Genomic DNA, 17,458 nt, shown 5'->3' with positions numbered 1-17,458 from the left:
GGAGACCTCATCCTGTACGCCTGCCCCTCTCATGCTGGAAGGGAAGCTCCGCACCTCAGCAGATTTGGCGTTTGGTCGGGCACCTGATTCCCCAGTCACTCCCCCAGGTCCTGAGTATGCCAGGAGGCTTCAGGACCACCTCGAGTCAGCCCATGTTTTTGCCAGAGTGCCAGCTTGAGATAAAAACGGAACTGTAATGTGAGGGCACAGGGGAGGCACTTTCAGGGTGGAGAGCTGGTCTAGGTCTACAGCCCCCTGTGGAAAAAGGGTCGGCGTCCAAAATTTGACAGCCAGTGGACAGGTCCCTGCAGACTATTGGAAAGGGTGGGAGAGGTCATCTACAGAGTACAGATGTCTCCCAAGGGGAGGAAAATGGTGCTCTATAGAGACAAATCTTACAGAGGGGGCTCTTGCCCACATGCACCGGGGACGCTGCCATCTTCTCTGTGGTAGCGCCGGGGGCTCCAGTGGCTGTGTTCCCTGTGTTTTCTCGACACAGTTTTTGGTGTGGTTCAATAAACCAGTTAATACAAGATCTTTACTCTTGCCTTCGACTCGTACTATTTGTTTCCCTCAAAACATAATTGTTGCAGTTTAGTTGTATGGGAATGTTATTTTGTAGGCAACAGGGTTGCCTGATCAGAGTCAAAGGAAAAAGGAAAAAAAAGAACAAAGATTGTTGATTTCATTACAATTAAAGACAAAATGTTCAAATTAAGTTTCATTTAAAATGAATACAAGATTTACTTGTGTCTTTGCTGTGTTTCTCTCTTTCTGAGTTCAGCGCTGTAGACGGCTGATCAGAGCTCTCTCGCCCCAACGAGAGTCATTTAGCCCAACTTCCTCTGTTTTCTGGAAGGCTGCGTTTACAGTGTACTTTGTGTGTATGTGCGTGTCTAAAGAGAATGGTGAATCATGAAAAAGAGGACAGGGTTTGGTTGAGTGTGAAAGGGGTGTGAACTGCACAAAATACATTTTAATAAGTCAATAAGATGTTTTTCAAAGTGATTACTTCTATATTTATGAATGAGGGTGAATGACATGTATGATTACAGTGGATTAACCACACTATGTATGTACTAAAGGCAGACACCTCACTGCCCTATTGTCATTTTCTGTAACAGTGGTTCATGTTTCATTATAATATGTCTTCTGCTTTAGCAGGTTTAGAGTTTCAAGTCATCAACAGCAGTAAGAGAAGGTTAACTGGTCAGTATTCATAAACCACCTCATTGTCTGATTACTAACCTTGTCCAACATGCTGTCTGTGGAATATTTGCAATATTTGAAGTGATGAATTATATACAACTAACTACATTTACTTGAATACTGTATTTAAGTACAATTTTACTTGTACTTTACTTCAGTATTTCCATTTTATACTACTTTAATACCATGTAATCTACATGTCGGAGGGCATTTTTACACCACTACTTTTTTTTTTACATTTTGTCATTGTTATTTGTTACTTTGCAGATTAACATTTCATCATCTAAATCAGTTTTTAAAATATGATGCATCCTTGTAGAGAAAACTCTGTAACATTTGCTCCACCTCAACCAGCTATAATATTCAAATTCTGCTTGCATGTTAATGCATCGGTACAGAAATACATGATACTACCCTCATTAATATAAATGGGGTGGACTAAATATTAGAAAAAAACTCTCAGTATCACATTTTAGAATTCATCAGAGGCTCCAAAAATTACGGTAAAGTTGACTCTACACAAAAATGTAACATTCATGAATATAGGATTCACTGCGGTCTGTAGGTCAGACTCCATTACTTTTCTCTAGGTGGAATTAATTAACCAACCATGTTTCCTAGAACTTCAGTTTATATATATTAAAGAGTTTTTCCAATTACATTCTTGTGACAGTTGTAATCTGTACCTGAATTATGCTCATGTGTTTCTGAGCAAATGAAGCGCTACATTTACGTCAGCTGATCAGCTGATTCTAAAGTGAAACGTAATGCACGGGACACAAACAGCGGTCTCTTGGATGAAAGCCTTGTGTTTGTTGGACCCATCCACCTCCCCCCCACCCGCCATCTCCGTGTGTCTCTTTCGTTCTTTATAATACGTCGCCAACAATTTCCCTGAGCGTTTACTGCTGCTGCGAATGGGATTACATTGTAGTTAATGGACAGCCCGGCGTGTCTCCGCAGTGGTCAAACGCTGACGGCCGTGACAAATGGGAATGAGAACGGGTTGGTTCACATCCAGATTTCCGTCTCTGGTTAGGGTTAAATATACTTTGGTTACAGTTAGGTAGAAATTGAGGTTAAACACACCGTGGCCTTTTTCTATGTTAAACCACGATGACTAAAACCAGACCGTGATGTTTCTCTAACCACAGACATTTGCTGGGAGTGCTAAACGTAACCATAAGAAAGTCACTACAAGTGGATATTGTATTGCAAGATCAGATTTTTGGTTGAAAACAAATAAAATAGGTTGTTGGTGTTATTTTAGTGATACACTCCATATCAACATTGTTGTGACAGATATGATAATTAACATTTCATTATTATGTTAAAGGGCCCATATTGTAAAAGTGATATTTTCAGGTATTTTAACATTATAAAGCAGGTTTAAGTGTTTTATAAATACTGTTAAACTATCAAAACGCTCAATATACGGAGAAATACACACAGCCCGTATTCAGAAATTTGTGCATTGAAACAAGCCGTCAGGATTTCTGTCCATTTGTGATGTCACAAATATAACAATATTAGACCATTACGCGGTTTTAAACGTCAACATTCTAATGTGTCCCAGTTTATTCCTGTTGAAGTGTACGTAAATGCATCATCGCATGACAGGAAGTAAACATGGTCCCAAACGGTTGCCTAGCAACACATTCTGTTGAAATGCACTAAAACAGAGCATTTCAGACACAGGGTAAATACAGATATATTCAAGCAGACAGTATGATGAAAATAAAGGGTTTTTGAACATTACAGCATGTAAACATGTTCTAGTAGAAACATAAAATACAAGTATGAACCTGAAAATGAGCATGATATGGGACCTTTAACAGAAAATGAGGTTAGGTTAGGCTTACTTCTAAACTTATTTGTTGTTGCAAATTAGTTTATAATTTCTAGGAGACATGGTTGAATAAACTGACAACTGAGTGGATTTGTAGTGCTTGTAAATGTGGCTTTCACTCTCTGAAAGAGAGCTTTGTTAAGTTTCATGAGTAAAGTTCTACCAGCTGGACTATGCTTACTGTAAATGTGTAAAAGACCTGTATCATTTTCTTCACAAAATCCTAAATTTGTTAATACGAGTAAAACTTTTTCCTGATGGGGTGAGATGAAGCATGTACCATCACTTGAATTTCTACAATCATGTATTAGCAGTATCAAAAAAAATCATAGAATCGTTTCATCAATTTTCTTTTTTTTTTTTTAGGATTGTGTAATCATTTAACTCAATGTACTCATTCATATAAATACTACTAAGATAAATGAATTAAAATTAAACATTTTTCCAGTGCATGTGTGTGAGAAGTCATTTGATCAGTGGGTGTGTCCTTCAGATCAGATCGTTAAGAATCGTGGCAAATGAAAGTGCTCCTCCACTCAACCTAATGAGTGGGATGAAAGCTACCCTTAATTGTTGTCCACAATGGCTGCGTTATTTCATTAGAACTAATTACCCTGTCAGCCATGCCAGCAGTAAGGCAGGCCAACACACCACACACACACACACATTAATACTAATGCACACAAATACAGCCCTGGTTAGCACAAATTCAATAGTCTTGATCAATGAGCTGATGAACAAGAAACAAGGAGGTGATATAGTGGTGAGGAAGTTGTCCACTGGTTTTTGTCTTCTATGCTGTGATCACACTAACATCACTGTGTATAAAAAACAGCAGAAAGCTATTGCAGGAAAGTTCTACTTTTTAGTTTATAACTTTATATATGCCGAAGCTTGACCCGACTCTGCTCGACTCAGGCGGAATGCATGGCGTAGTGTACAGTGTAGTGTATGGCGTAGTGTACGGCGTAGCGTATTGCTTAGTGTACGGCGTAGTGCACGGCGTAGAGCACGGCGTAGTGTACGGCGTAGTGTACAGCGTAGAGTATGGCATAGTGCACGGCATAGTGTATGGCATAGTGTACATAGTGCATGGCGTAGTGTACATAGTGCATGGTGTAGTGTACGGCGTAGTGTATTGCGTAGTGTACGGCGTAGTGTACAGCGTAGTGTATGGCATAGTGCACGGCATAGTGTATGGCATAGTGTACATAGTGCATGGCGTAGTGTACATAGTGCATGATGTAGTGTACATAGTGCATGGTGTAGTGTACATAGTGCATGACGTAGTGTACATAGTGCATGACGTAGTGTACATAGTGCATGGCGTAGTGTACATAGTGCATGGTGTAGTGTACATAGTGCATGCATGGCGTAGCACATGGCGTAGTGTACCGCGTACTGCATGGTGTAGTGTACATAGTGCATGACATCGTGCACGGTGTAGTGTACATAGTGCATGACGTAGTGCATGGTGTGGTGTACATAGTGCATGGTGTAGTGTACATAGCGCATGGTGTAGTGTACATAGTGCATGACAGTGCACGGTGTAGTGTACATAGTGCATGACGTAGTGCATGGTGTGGTGTACATAGTGCATGGTGCAGTGTACATAGTGCATGGTGTAGTGTACATAGTGCATGACAGTGCACGGTGTAGTGTACATAATGCATGGTGTAATGTACATAGTGCATGGCGTAGTGCATGGTGTAGTGTACATAGTGCACAGTGTAGTGCATGTCTTTACAGTGTGCTGATATACTGGCAGAGACGGATGAATGGGGCAGGATACGTAGCCTTATATGGTATCATTGGGGCGTTAATTATGCTATTTTAAAATTCTCAAGAAGGAGCGCTCATTTCTGCCCAGGTGGCCTTCATCATGTTGACGTGGGTCATTTACACAGTTATTTGAAGTTAGGGGCATTTGCTGAATCTACCGTGGCACACTCGTACGATCCCACGGTACGAAAAAAATGTAAAAGAAAGTTGAGACAAGAATATGAAAATGTTCTTCCACGGTGAGAAACCTAACTTTTGTTTGTTTACTAGAAAAGTCCTCAGGGCACCTGAAGTGCAGTACTTGAGTAAATTCCAGGTGCTTCGTTACTTTATTACAGCGTTGTCAGTCTCTGTTACGGTCTCTGGTAAATACACCTGGTCACATCTACAAGTGAAGACGTTGATGACTGTTTGTATATTTGATGAAACTCTTGTGGTTATGGCACCAAAACATACAATATCCCAAATTAGCAGTCTCACCTGCTGTGCCTTGACTTCATGGCAAACAGAGCAATATCACTGTCCGTCTCTATTTTAAACACTAATTGCCTTAATCAACACAAACACACTGGCACCACTGTGGGACACAACAGTGGTGAAGCTCAGGCTTTCTATCTACCCACTCAGTGCAAAATGTCTCCGTTGCTACACTGATATGTTGATGTAAATTAGCAGATTTTAGATTATAATTACACCTCGCCTCCTCAGAGGCACAGTCGGTTAGAGTGGAGCCTTATGGAATAATTGGGGAGGCAAATGAGAGTGAAGACATGAACAGGAGACATTAAAAAGAATTCCCTTGCTGGGAACACTGGGCTACCTGTGCTGCTGGAAGCCTCCAGAACAGGTGATTAGGCAAGAGGAGGTGTCATTAAAACTCCATTAGCACAAAACCCAAACCCCCGGTGCTCACCGCAAACACACACACACACGTATGTGTGTGTGTGTGTGACATACCGAGTGCTGGTGTATATGTGCTGAGTATCTAATGACTCATTTAGGACCCCTACCTCCGGGAGTGTGACAGTAAGGACCCTCTTGCGGCTGGCTCACTAAGTGCCTGCTTATTAATTAAACACAGCTGAGGCTCAGGGGACAGCAGCAGTCCTGCATATCAGCTTGTCAAGTTTCACTCTGTGTGGGGCTAAATGAACAGGGTCCTTCTGTGAGTGCGGGCCAGCTGGATCCACTGGCAGACATTTTGGTTTCACGCATCAGAAACAATTACAAGAAATTTATGAAAGGCCAAAACAAACCCCACAGACACAGACATGTGGTGTGACTGGGATTGCTTCTCTACTCTTTGATGGAAGCAGGAGTCCAAATAACCCTGGGTGTGTAGGTAAGTGTGCTGTGTATGCAGGGAATTATTGGAGGTGCAGTCCTAGATTACAGATTTCAGCCACATCCTGAGAAAGAGAGAATTGAATCAGTGAAGTGGTGCTGTGAGTGCCAATTATCATTCTACCATTAAAACCCTCTTCCCCGGCCTAGTAATTTCCCTCCAAATGTGTTGTTCTAATTATGAATTAAACTCAAATAAGCTTGGGTAATGAACCCGGTTTTATTCCTTTCCGAGGCCGTACCCTTTCCGCCTTGTGTGCCTCCGTCGCTGCAGTCGTACACTTTATATCTTTGTCCTAAGCCGGACTTCCAGAGGTGTGTGAGGGAGTATCACTGTGTATTAATGTGTAATTCACAGCGATAGACCTCCAGCTTCTGGCTGCATCACCTTTGATTGAACTTCTTTATATGGCTTTGTTTAATGCACCCATATTGCTTTTCTATTACAGCTTTTGCTGAAATGACACAGAATTCCATTTGCTGTAATGCCCTAGCTATTGCCTTTGTTTGCATTGCGGTGGTAGTCTAGCAGAACCGTAATGGGAGATTGAGCCAGTTGCTCACAAGTCCCATTTTAGGTGAATGGAGGACAGTGCCACTGGAGCCCATTGAGGCAAAGGCTGAGCCCAGATGGAATCTGGACTGCAATGCCACTGCCCTGCCTACAACCATTCATCTTTAAAGCTGGACCGCTCACAGAGAGAAAAGAGAAGACGTTGTGTGTGAGAGTGTATACTGCATGTGCCTGTGTGACAGCCTTTTACATCCTAGCAGAAAACCACCCAACACAATGGATCAGAACCGCCGCACGGCTCTGCTGAAGTGACAAAAACAAGCAGATTTCACTGGTGAAGTCAGCGTTAGATTTAAAACTTCTCTAGTAACTTTTCACTTTCTATAGTTTTACAACTAAGAAAAAAAAAGCAGTTCAGTAAAAAGAGGAAATGGAGAAAGAAATGTGCCTCCTAAGTTTCTCCTCAACCAGCTGCCAGCTGAGTTCCATAACATGAGTTGAAACTATAGAAAGACTTAGAATTAACTTGACTTAATTCTAAAACCAATTTTCATTTGATTGTTTTGGGTTTTCAAGAGCAGACGGTAGATCTTCAGCAGGGGGGCAGATACAGATGTCTGGGTGTTATTTTTATTATTTCTAACTGTAATAGTAGAATTGTACGAATCAAGTTAGTTGCTGAGGTTTGGGAGTCTGATGAAATTCAATAAATAAAAAAAAAACGTTTTTATGAACTGGTCTTAACATGAGACATGAGAAGAATGTCCTCTGTGTTTTATTAAACTGGCAGACAGTATCAGTCATCAACTTATTACACTGATCTTGATAAGGTGCATTTAATATCTCTCTGTGGATCTAACCTTGTGAAGCTGCCTTCACGTTAATGTTTGGATCAGACTTGTAAGTGTTGCATACATTTTCAGGCTGCTCTCATACACTGTTCGTAGCTACACCTACGAAAAGTAATTCACTGTTATTTGCGTATATCCCTCAAAATCTATTCGTATCTCATTTTCAACCAGGAAATATTAAAAGCGGCGAACGAAAAATACTGGACTTTCTCCCTGGAGACCATTGTTGGTGTCCCATCTGAAAGCATAAGATTTACGTTGAGTTACGTACTTAATTAACGCCACTTCTGGTGTTATTTTAAGCCAAACCATGATCTTTTCCTAAACCTAAGTAGTTTTATTGCCTAAATCCAAGGAATTAGTTCCTGGGTAGATGGAAGTTTATTTTGAAAAGACTGTATGCATGTAACAAATGTAAATTGACACGTTTTGCTGGACATTCGTAGGAAAATGAACGAAAAAGGAGGAATAACCTTTTCGTGAGATACACAGACCGTTGTATGAGGATACGTTGACATTTTACGGGTCTGATCTCGCCATCGTTACTTTTAAACTGACTCTGTGGCTTATGAAGTAGGGATGTTACAATATACATTTTTCTCAATACGATTATCATGGCAAAAAATATCACGATAACGATATTATCGCGATATCATTAAAAAAATGAGGCAATCTCTTAAAATAAATTTTGAACTTTATGTGGTTCAACGTTTGTTTGTTTTCTTTCCAAAAAACAGATAATGTGTTTTACACAGCAGTGAGTGTGTCTGAACTGAATAAACTAATAGAATATCATAAATAGACTAAGCTGACCTGCTCCTTTTTCTCTCTCTGATGATTTCTCATGTTTCTTGGATGTGCTGCCTGACCACAAGAAAAGTACCAGCTGTCACTGTCTTGTTGAACAGACCTCAATTAAGTTAACCAGCTTTATCTAGCACATAAATTAGCTAGCTAGCTAACATAGTCATTCACTATCACGGTTGAAGCCGGGCCGTGCCGGCCAGCCAGGACCCGCCGGTGGTGGCGGGTGGCTCGGCTGGTCGGAGCCGGGTGGTGTTGGCCAGCCGGGACCCGCCGGTGGTGACGGGTGGCTCTGTTGGTTGGAGCCGGGTGGTGTTGGCCATCTGGAGCCCGCCACTGATAGCGAACGACACAGCCAGCGAAAGCCAAGCAATGCCAGCCGACCGGTTCACTATCGCTGGCGAGACTCTGTCGGCTAGCATTACTTGGCTTCAACATAGCTACGTTAGCTAGCCAGCTCACATAGTAGTTCATTACTTATATAACTCATATACTTAGATGCTAACATTACAACTTACTCGCTCTACGGTTGCGAAATGTTCAGCATGATGATTGTGAAGGTGACTATGCAGCATGTTTTCAGTATTCCCTCTTTAGGCTACTGTAGCTCCACATTCCCTGAACACTGCAGCAGTATCAAGAAGGACTCTGTTTTTCTTGGCCAACCCGAAGAATTCCCACACTGCAGAGTTTTTTAGCAGGGCGATAAAGTATCTCCTCTACATTCGTCGTCATTTTGACAGAATCACGAAGACGAGACGTGCGTTTGCTTATGGTGTGTTTACTTTATAGTCTGTTTGTGGCGTGTATGACGTCATGTCTGCGACAAGCTTTTATTTACTGCGTGAGAGAGAGAAGAGAAATAGCTAAACCAAGAGCTAAATTGAAATAAACACAATATATCGTGGCTGGATTATTTACACGATATTACTTTTTTCATGTTTTTAATACTGTGATTACCACAAAACTGGTATACCGCGACACCCCTTCTATGAAGACATGAGACCAACAAGTAAAATGACATTTATGTGACACAGCGTGTGTGTGAAAGGGTCTTTAGGAAGTATTACTGATAGGAATGATGGTCAAAACTATTCAAATAAGTTGTGATAAAACAGAATTAATCTTTAGTTTGAATTGTATGTCATTTGTATTCTTTGTCATCAAGCTGTGAATATCAATTTCATGTACTTTGTTGCTTTTCATTTTTCAATAAAGCTTCACTGAAGAAGAAATGTGCACTTGTTTTGATGGAACAAAGTTTCCTAGCTCCAGTTCTCCTGAGGCCCAGGCAGTGGTTTGGATCTTCAGTCCGGACAAGGCTTGATGAACTCTGAGCATCACTGATTGTAGTGAGAGCTACCAGGTTGTCTGTCTCTTCTAATTCCTTCCTTCTGCTTCCCTGTCCTTCTGTTTCACTTGTTCTCACTATCCCTACTCTGCTTCTACCTGATGATGTCTCTGGTTAATTGTGGTGCAGTGCTCAGTGCCTTGGAGACCTCACTAAGTGACTGGAGACTGTTGGGAAAAATGTCTCACTCCTTTTCAAGCATACACACACACAGACACATAACTGAAGCTGTCACCCTATATACACCTAATGAGGATAAACTCCCTTTTAACCTCACTGAGGAATCCCATTAATTGTGTCTCCGCTGATGGGCCCTTCCATCCCATCCTCTTTTCTCCACATCAAGAGCTCTTTAGGCTGGAGGAGGCGAGCGGGCCGGCTTCCCTCCTCCTGGAACAAGGTGACTGCAGGAGCAGATGTTCCACTCAACTGGAGGAATGGAGAGGTGGGTGGGTAAATCTCCAGCCTCCAATTATATTAAATGTTAGTGCGCGATTTGTGTCAGTAAATCTATACTCAGTAATGTACCTCTGTGTGTGTTTGTGTGTGCATGTAGGATGGTAAACTTCATCATCAGTAAACACTTGAGCGGCTTTACTCAGGAAGTATCTTAACAAGCTTGGGCTCTCTCTCTCTCTCTCTTTCTCTCTCTCTCTCTCTCTCTCTCTCTCTCTCTCTCTCTCTCACACACAGCTTTGGGAATAGGCTGTCAGTGTTTCACTAGCATGGTACTAGTATCTCTCCTCTTCTTTAGTCCCTTTCTCTTTGGTATTCAAACATGCAGAGCTGCGTTTGCGAGGCAGAGACTTCCTTCTATCCCATGTTGCACAGTGAACTGTTGTGTTTACATGGGATCCTGACTTTCAGAGGCACTGCATAGTTAAATGAATAAATAAATAACAAAATAGGTAGTTTGTCGGTGCCAAGTTGTCCATATGTTGCATAAACAACTCATATGAGCATTCTTCATGTGCCCCCTCTATGGTTAAGTTCTGGTAAAGTTTAGACAATTAAAGCTACTTGGATAGGGAAAGATCATTTCCAGGGATGCAAATAGCATCCACTGTCACATTCTGTATAACAAGCAAAGCAAAGCAAAACCCTGTGGCGCAATGAAAGTGAGGGATCCCGGCCCGTGGGAGTGGGCTCACCACCGGCCCGTCTCGCACGCACCATAGGGGAGGTGGAGCGTGAGGACCCGAATGATGGTGACGAGAGGTTAACGTCACGCTGCTGTAAAGTGGTATCAGTGCCGTTGTATCGGTGTCGTTGTATCGGTGCCGTTTTGCAAGTACGAGTACATGAGCACAGTATTGGACCGGATACCCGATACTGGTATCGGTTTTGGTGCATCCCTAGTTCTAACATTCAAACATCTTGAGGTTTTGATGAAGCATAAAAATGATACTTTTGCCTTTGCCACTGAGAGAGGACTGTCTTTCAGTTCACCTGAAAACTTAGGTGTGGATTACAGTTCTTATTGATAACATTTTTAGGTAGACAAATATTTAAAAAAAGCACTAATCTATCCACAGAGCCTTTAGAAAGGTGCTGAACAAAAGTATGGCTTTTCCTGAAAAAAACTGATTATGATTGTGAATTAATCACTTTAAAAAAGTTGGCGGGTCCACAATGAATGTTTTGTTTATCTCTGTGGAAGATATCTGACATTTGGTTCCCACTTCTAACAAGGCCTGAGAGACAATAGTATAACGCTGTTGGTATCACGTGGTGTATCTGTGTCGGCAGTTAGTGTGGAAAAAAGGGATAAATGGCTGAGATTGACGGTAAGTGCCTGGCAATGACTTGTTGTGAAGTAAATGCAACAGACCGGGGGAGGGAGAATGTGGCATCTAGAGGCTGAATGTTATCAATGTTATCAATCGCAACTTTAAGTTGTCATAACGCCTAATGAGACAGTCGGCATCAAGTCTGTAAATTAGTAAAGTAAAGTAATTACTGCGTTGTACATTTCCTGCATTATGCTTGTACACTAAATGTTTCTTTTGCACGGATAAAGAGAACTGGAGCATGGCTATCCAGCACTCCGTCTCTCCAAGGACCACTTAAGGACGGACATGGAAGATGAAACATTAATAAGCTCTGCCTAATTTGGGTTAGGGGGCATACAGAGGTAAAGGTGTGAATTATTTACAGCTTCATGGAGCAAGGCCTGCAAGGTAGTTCAGGGAGACAACTCCAGTTGCACTATTACACTCAAACAGGACATATTCTACTCAACGTGGAAGCGGTTGAATGAAAGTGTTTCATTTAAAGTTCCGTGCACTCCTCAGTTTTGCTTTGATATTGCTGCTTTACAAACACTGCAATAAACATTGCTGCTAAAGCTGCTGAAATGCTGCTGCTGCTGCTCATCGTAGCATTTCACAAGCTCCACCTCTGATATACCCTGATTACCACACTCACTCCCCATTCTCCTTCGTGTTGAGCTCCATGTTTGGAAAGTGAAGAATTCAGAGCCTCGGCACCAAACAAACTCTGTAATAGATGCTCTGAAATCACCAACAATAAATCAATTCCACATGAGTTGGCTGATTGAAATATAAAGAAATGCAAGCATGAAGGCCATTTTTAACGGGAGAGCCCCGAGTGTCACATAACGTTTCCCCCAATGTCCATCGGACACTGCGTCGCATTCCATCTCCATCGCAGCTTCTAAAGACGATCAGCTGTCATTGTAGCCAGTGTGTCAATATGTGCGCTTACATGGACGCTAATATTCCACTAATAATCAGAATAATTGGCACGTCCATATAGGCAAACTAGGCAATTGCCTAGGGCGGCACTTTGGCAAGGATGAACTATTCATCATGGGCAAAATAACAGTAATAATACTATATCAAAAAGTAATCTAGTACATTCAATACTGAGGGGGGACTGATCCTCATTTTTAAAAATCTGATTGGCTCAGTCATTTTCGCCGTGAACGCGACGAACTGTGACGAGTGTTCAGCTTGTTTTGATTCAGTGCACGTCACCGTGCTTATACAAACTGAGGAGGCAGGTGTCAGCAAGACATCCACTATAAAGTACCTTGAAGGTCTTCAGCATCATCAGGTTCTCTTTATACCACAAATACGGCGTTAGTGTCTGGAATGAATTTCTGTCCCAGTTTGTCCCTGTTGCAAATAGAGGCGCAACATAATTGTTTTTTGCCTAGAGCGGCAGAAGTGCATGCGCCGGTCCTGCATGTAACCACCTCAATTGATTTGAAGAGAGTGGCCCGTTCGGAAGGAATTTTCAATGGAGTTGAGAGGGGTGGTGTAAACCTTTGATTATCCGTTCAATAGGACAGTATTAGCACCTAAATAACCATGTAAACACTTAATCCTATCGTTGCTCTCTGGTTGGAATACATATATTCTTTCTGCACATGTGTACATCATCATAATCAACTAGGTCATGATCTTTCATATTTCCACTATAGTTTTATTTAATGGTATCACGCCAAAAAAAAACCTGTCCTGTCCACTTTCACAGACGTGAAACCTCCGTCAAACCTCCGTCAAACCTACGGTTTAATTGCTGTCAGGGGAAACAAAAAACCCAGCCGAGTAGATCAACCATAATCACCGAGACGACTTCAATATAAACTGATTCAAAACTGTTCGCCGATAAGGTTGCTAATGTTTTCATTGTAAGTGTATGTGAATTGAATCTTCTCAGTAAAGTTGAAAAAAACACGTTTTCTGTTATATTTCTGACAGATTAGAAGCTTCACAGCGGGCGTTACGAAGGTTACGATATTGTAACTCGAGTTCTATAATCACATGCCTCTACCGGACTCTATGGGCAACACTCTCCTCCAATCACAAGCATGCATTTGCCGACTAAAAATTTGCATTAGCGTAGCCATACAGTTAGGATGTACCTACCCGAATACGGGTGGACCCCACAGTATAGGTAGCACACACAGCTGTTTGTCATCCCACACCCTCTTCAGCAAGCAGCATAGGGCCCCCTTGGTTGAGGGCTCCGACTGTGCTCATAGAATTAGGGTTACAATATCGTAACCGTCATTCTAACTCACAAAGGCTCCATCCTCTACTGGTCTCTGTGGGTACAGTGTGTGGAGCCCGATGAATGCCCGCTAACATTGATCCAATCACTCTGATCCTGACTGGCTAGAGGTTAGTCGCCACCTACTTCTTTATAACCTAGGCTGCACCAGCGGAGAAGTGTTGTTGTTCAGTGCGCCTGATGGGGGCATTCAACATAACATGCCAATGTACAAACTGGGCAAAGCAGCTCCCTGTCTCCCCCGCATGAGGTGGAACACAAAAAGCATCCTGTTGTATAACCCTCAACCTGAAAGAACTCTTAAGTTCTTGGGAACAAAGGAGAGGTTTTGCCCTGTAACAGGCAGTAGTAGATCCCACTCTTGCCACCTGGATGCTCTGCACAACCTGTACAGACAGTCCAGCCCTCCTCGGTCTGTTAGGGCTAGGCCGCCATCATCTGACCGATGACTGCTCCTGCCTCACTCTCTCCAACAGGGGGGGATGAAACGGAACAGCGGAAAGATATAAAGCAGTTTTCTTGGCCGTGGCATGTGTGCATCTTGCTGTGCCCAGGAGAACCATTGTGGACAGTGGATGTTGCCTCGGTTGGCAAACAGATCCACCTCTACCGGAAGTGTGGAGAGCCTTCAGTAACCACAGGTGCACTGAGGCCGACAACCACAGGTTCCACTCAACAGGGCAGCGGACCGAACTCCGCCCTGCCTGCTGACGTCGGTCACCATGGTGTGGTTGTCGGTCCTCACCACACGTGCCTCCCCCGTATCAGGGGCCTGAAGTGTTGGAGGACCAAGAATAACTGCATGTAGCCAGTGCTTGATGTGACAGTACTCCAAATGTGTGACTGGAGGAGAGTATTACTCATAGAGTCCAGTAGAGGGCGCAGCCTGTGTAAGTTGGAACTACTTTATGCAAGTCAAAAAACTTCTATTCTGATTCAATGATTTGAGGCATGCAAACACACATCTTATTGGATCACTTCATTTGCAAACAGTGAAGTTGGAATCTCTAATCAGAATGATTTCAGTCGGTTTGAAGAAATATTGTAACCGCAGCTAATATCATAACTAGAGATGCACCGATACCGATACCAGATACCAGGGAGCCCCGTCACGGTGCGGTGAGGTCCGGGCGGAGAGCGCTGTAAAGCTGCGGCCGCGAGCCACCTTCACCCCGAGCCATTCCAAGCCGACCTAGCCTGTCGTGTGTCGCTCACACCCTCCAGCTGGCTGTTAACGAGGGTCTTTTGGCACAGAGAAGTACTCGTATCGGTACTCGGTATCGGTACTTGATATCGGCGAGTACCCAAATGTAAGTACTTGTACTTGTACTCGGTCTGAAAAAAAAAAATCGGTACATCCCTAGTTCTAACCCTAGTATTGAATTCCTTTATTATTTATCTTGTTTTGATTGCATTTACTACTGTGTTCTTGAAAAGTACAGCCAGGAGCATGAGTATTGTACCCTGCTGTAAGGTGAGTGGCATTCCAACTGGATATATTTGATTGCCTGTAGTGTATGGTATCTCAGTACAATAAAGGTGTGTGTGTGTGTGTGTGCGTGTGTGTGTGTGTGCGTGTGTGTGTGTGTGTGTGTGTGTGTGTGTGTGTGTGTGTGTGTGCGTGCATGTGAGTGTGGTGCAGTTGTCATCTCACCCCGAACATTTGCCGGAGGTCAGGGTCTCGGAAACGGAAAGGAATGTTGGAGACGTGTAACCTCTTGGGCTGCTGCTTCTCCGATGAATCACTGGACTGCAGGTGGAGCTGCTGGGAGCCCTCTGACTGTGAAACCTCCTCTGCCTGCTGCAGGGAAACACACAGTGGGCCACACATTAGCTCCTATCGTTGTTCAGCTTCATGTCTCACATTGAAAACTAGAAGGAGCTGGAGTGACAAACAGATCATGTACAATAGAAGAGGATGGACAGAAGAACATGTTCAAATATTCAGAAAGTGGAGAAGTGTGAGAAAGTGAAGGACAAGGTGTTTCACCACCTCTCTGTATCTACCCGTGTAGCTTTAAATGTTAGCTCAGTGATATCCCCTCTCTGCCTTCATTGCTACGATATTTGCCCTGGGAGATTAAAGGGATATTTTGCCTATTTTCAACCAGCTTTGTATCATTACAATATGGGTAGTGTATGCAAATGAACAATGTTAAACTACCCTCCATGTTTCCAGCAACCAAAGGCCCCACTCATTAATACACCCAATTTCTTTCCGGCGGCTCTGGTCATTTTTCTCATTGCTCCAAAATCAAAACAAACGTCTGGAGGTAATGTTCCTGTAGATATGGAGGAAAGCCACTTTAATATTGTAATGCAGCTGGAATCGGCCACATGAGCCAGAATACAGTGTGGAGGAATTCTGGCGTATGGAGGAAGGAAGCCACAGCCGATTCGAGAGTCACGCACTGCCAGAGCTGCCCTGGGCCGGGGACAACTCGTGGTGTCGCTGCGGTAAATGGAGGAGGAAGAGGCCGCCATGGCCGAGAGTCCCGCACCGCCAGCCTGGTAAGGATAGCGACGCACAGCCGCCTCGCCGGGGACAACTTGTGGTACGCTGCTGCGGTAAATGTGCTGCAATGGTAACTGAAGTGGAGGCCAGTTTCTTTTGGATGAATCCAACGTCACAGTGGAAGGGGCACTAGCATATGCAACGTTACTCCCAAGCTTTGGGCCATAAATGGACATGCCTGAGCATACAACTGATTATCAATTAAAGATATATGACTGCCTTCCTTAGTATAGATTACTAGGATTAACCAGAAAAGAGAACAAAACTCAGACAATTAAACAAAAAAAATGACCAGAAATAAAGAAAAAGAGCTACGGACTCAGCGGCAGGTGCAACAAGCAATATTAGGCTACATCCATTAAAGGGACTATTTGTAACTTTCAGAAATGCTTGTTAACAGCGACACCTGTGGCCGTTAAGTCAACGAAAGTCAGCGTCGGCTCGCCTCTGGGGCTAAAGCAGGAAGAGAAACATTATCGTCTCCGACTGCGCCCGCAGGGAGACACCGGCACCCGGTCAGAGACGATAACGTTTCTCTCTGCGGAGCCCCGTCACTTCACAAGACACGGGAAACCTCTGTTGGTCTGGAGGAGCTGCAGCAGTTATTTCTGCACAAACGTCCACTGAACATTCACTAGATATTCTCAGAGCTAAACTAACTCTTCTGCAGTGTGGAGTGTGAGCACATGCACGTCTAGAGGTGGAGCGAGGACGAGCGTGGAGTGTGAGTGAAGGCAGGCAGAGGAGCAGAGGAGCAGAGTACAGCCGAGACTCCGGTCCTGGAGACCAAAGCTACGGTCTCACCCCGTCCTCCGATCGCGGCCAACACTGTTTAACAGACAGGCTTCACTAGATACAACCAAGAGGTTTATGTGCTTCCGTGTAGTTTGTGTTGGAGTCTGATGGTACGTGTCCACAGGGAGTCTGAACAGCGCAGCCACGCGCAAGCGCGCATATGTGAGCTCGCATGGGAAACCGACCCGGTAGATTTATATGCTTAAAGAGTTACAAACAGTCCCTTTAAATAATCGACGACGTTAACAGAAGAATAAACAAACAGCGAGGCAACACGGAGATGTTTAGACAATATAAACTCCACAGCAGCTCCACAATCTGCTCCACATTCAACTTCTCCTCTCATTTATTCTCAGAGCATAATAGAACCATTCCACTCAGCCCCTCTGGTCCCGCTGTGCTC

General features: G+C 43.4%; 1 protein-coding gene across 2 annotated transcripts in view; it reads right to left on the bottom strand.

Moving 5' to 3' along the window:
- Positions 1-17,458, bottom strand: part of rbfox3a (RNA binding fox-1 homolog 3a) — a 185,292-nt gene that overhangs the window by 75,450 nt on the left and 92,384 nt on the right. For both annotated transcript variants that reach the window (XM_037755033.1, XM_037755032.1), the window contains exon 3: positions 15,400-15,546. In XM_037755033.1, coding sequence (XP_037610961.1) covers positions 15,400-15,546 — 147 coding nt within the window. The remainder of the gene's footprint in view (positions 1-15,399; positions 15,547-17,458) is intronic.

This window comes from Sebastes umbrosus, chromosome 20, assembly GCF_015220745.1.
Source record: "Sebastes umbrosus isolate fSebUmb1 chromosome 20, fSebUmb1.pri, whole genome shotgun sequence".
Lineage (NCBI taxonomy): Eukaryota > Metazoa > Chordata > Actinopteri > Perciformes > Sebastidae > Sebastes > Sebastes umbrosus.
Note: the sequence above shows the minus strand (reverse complement) of the source record. Positions and strands in the feature narration are given on the sequence as shown.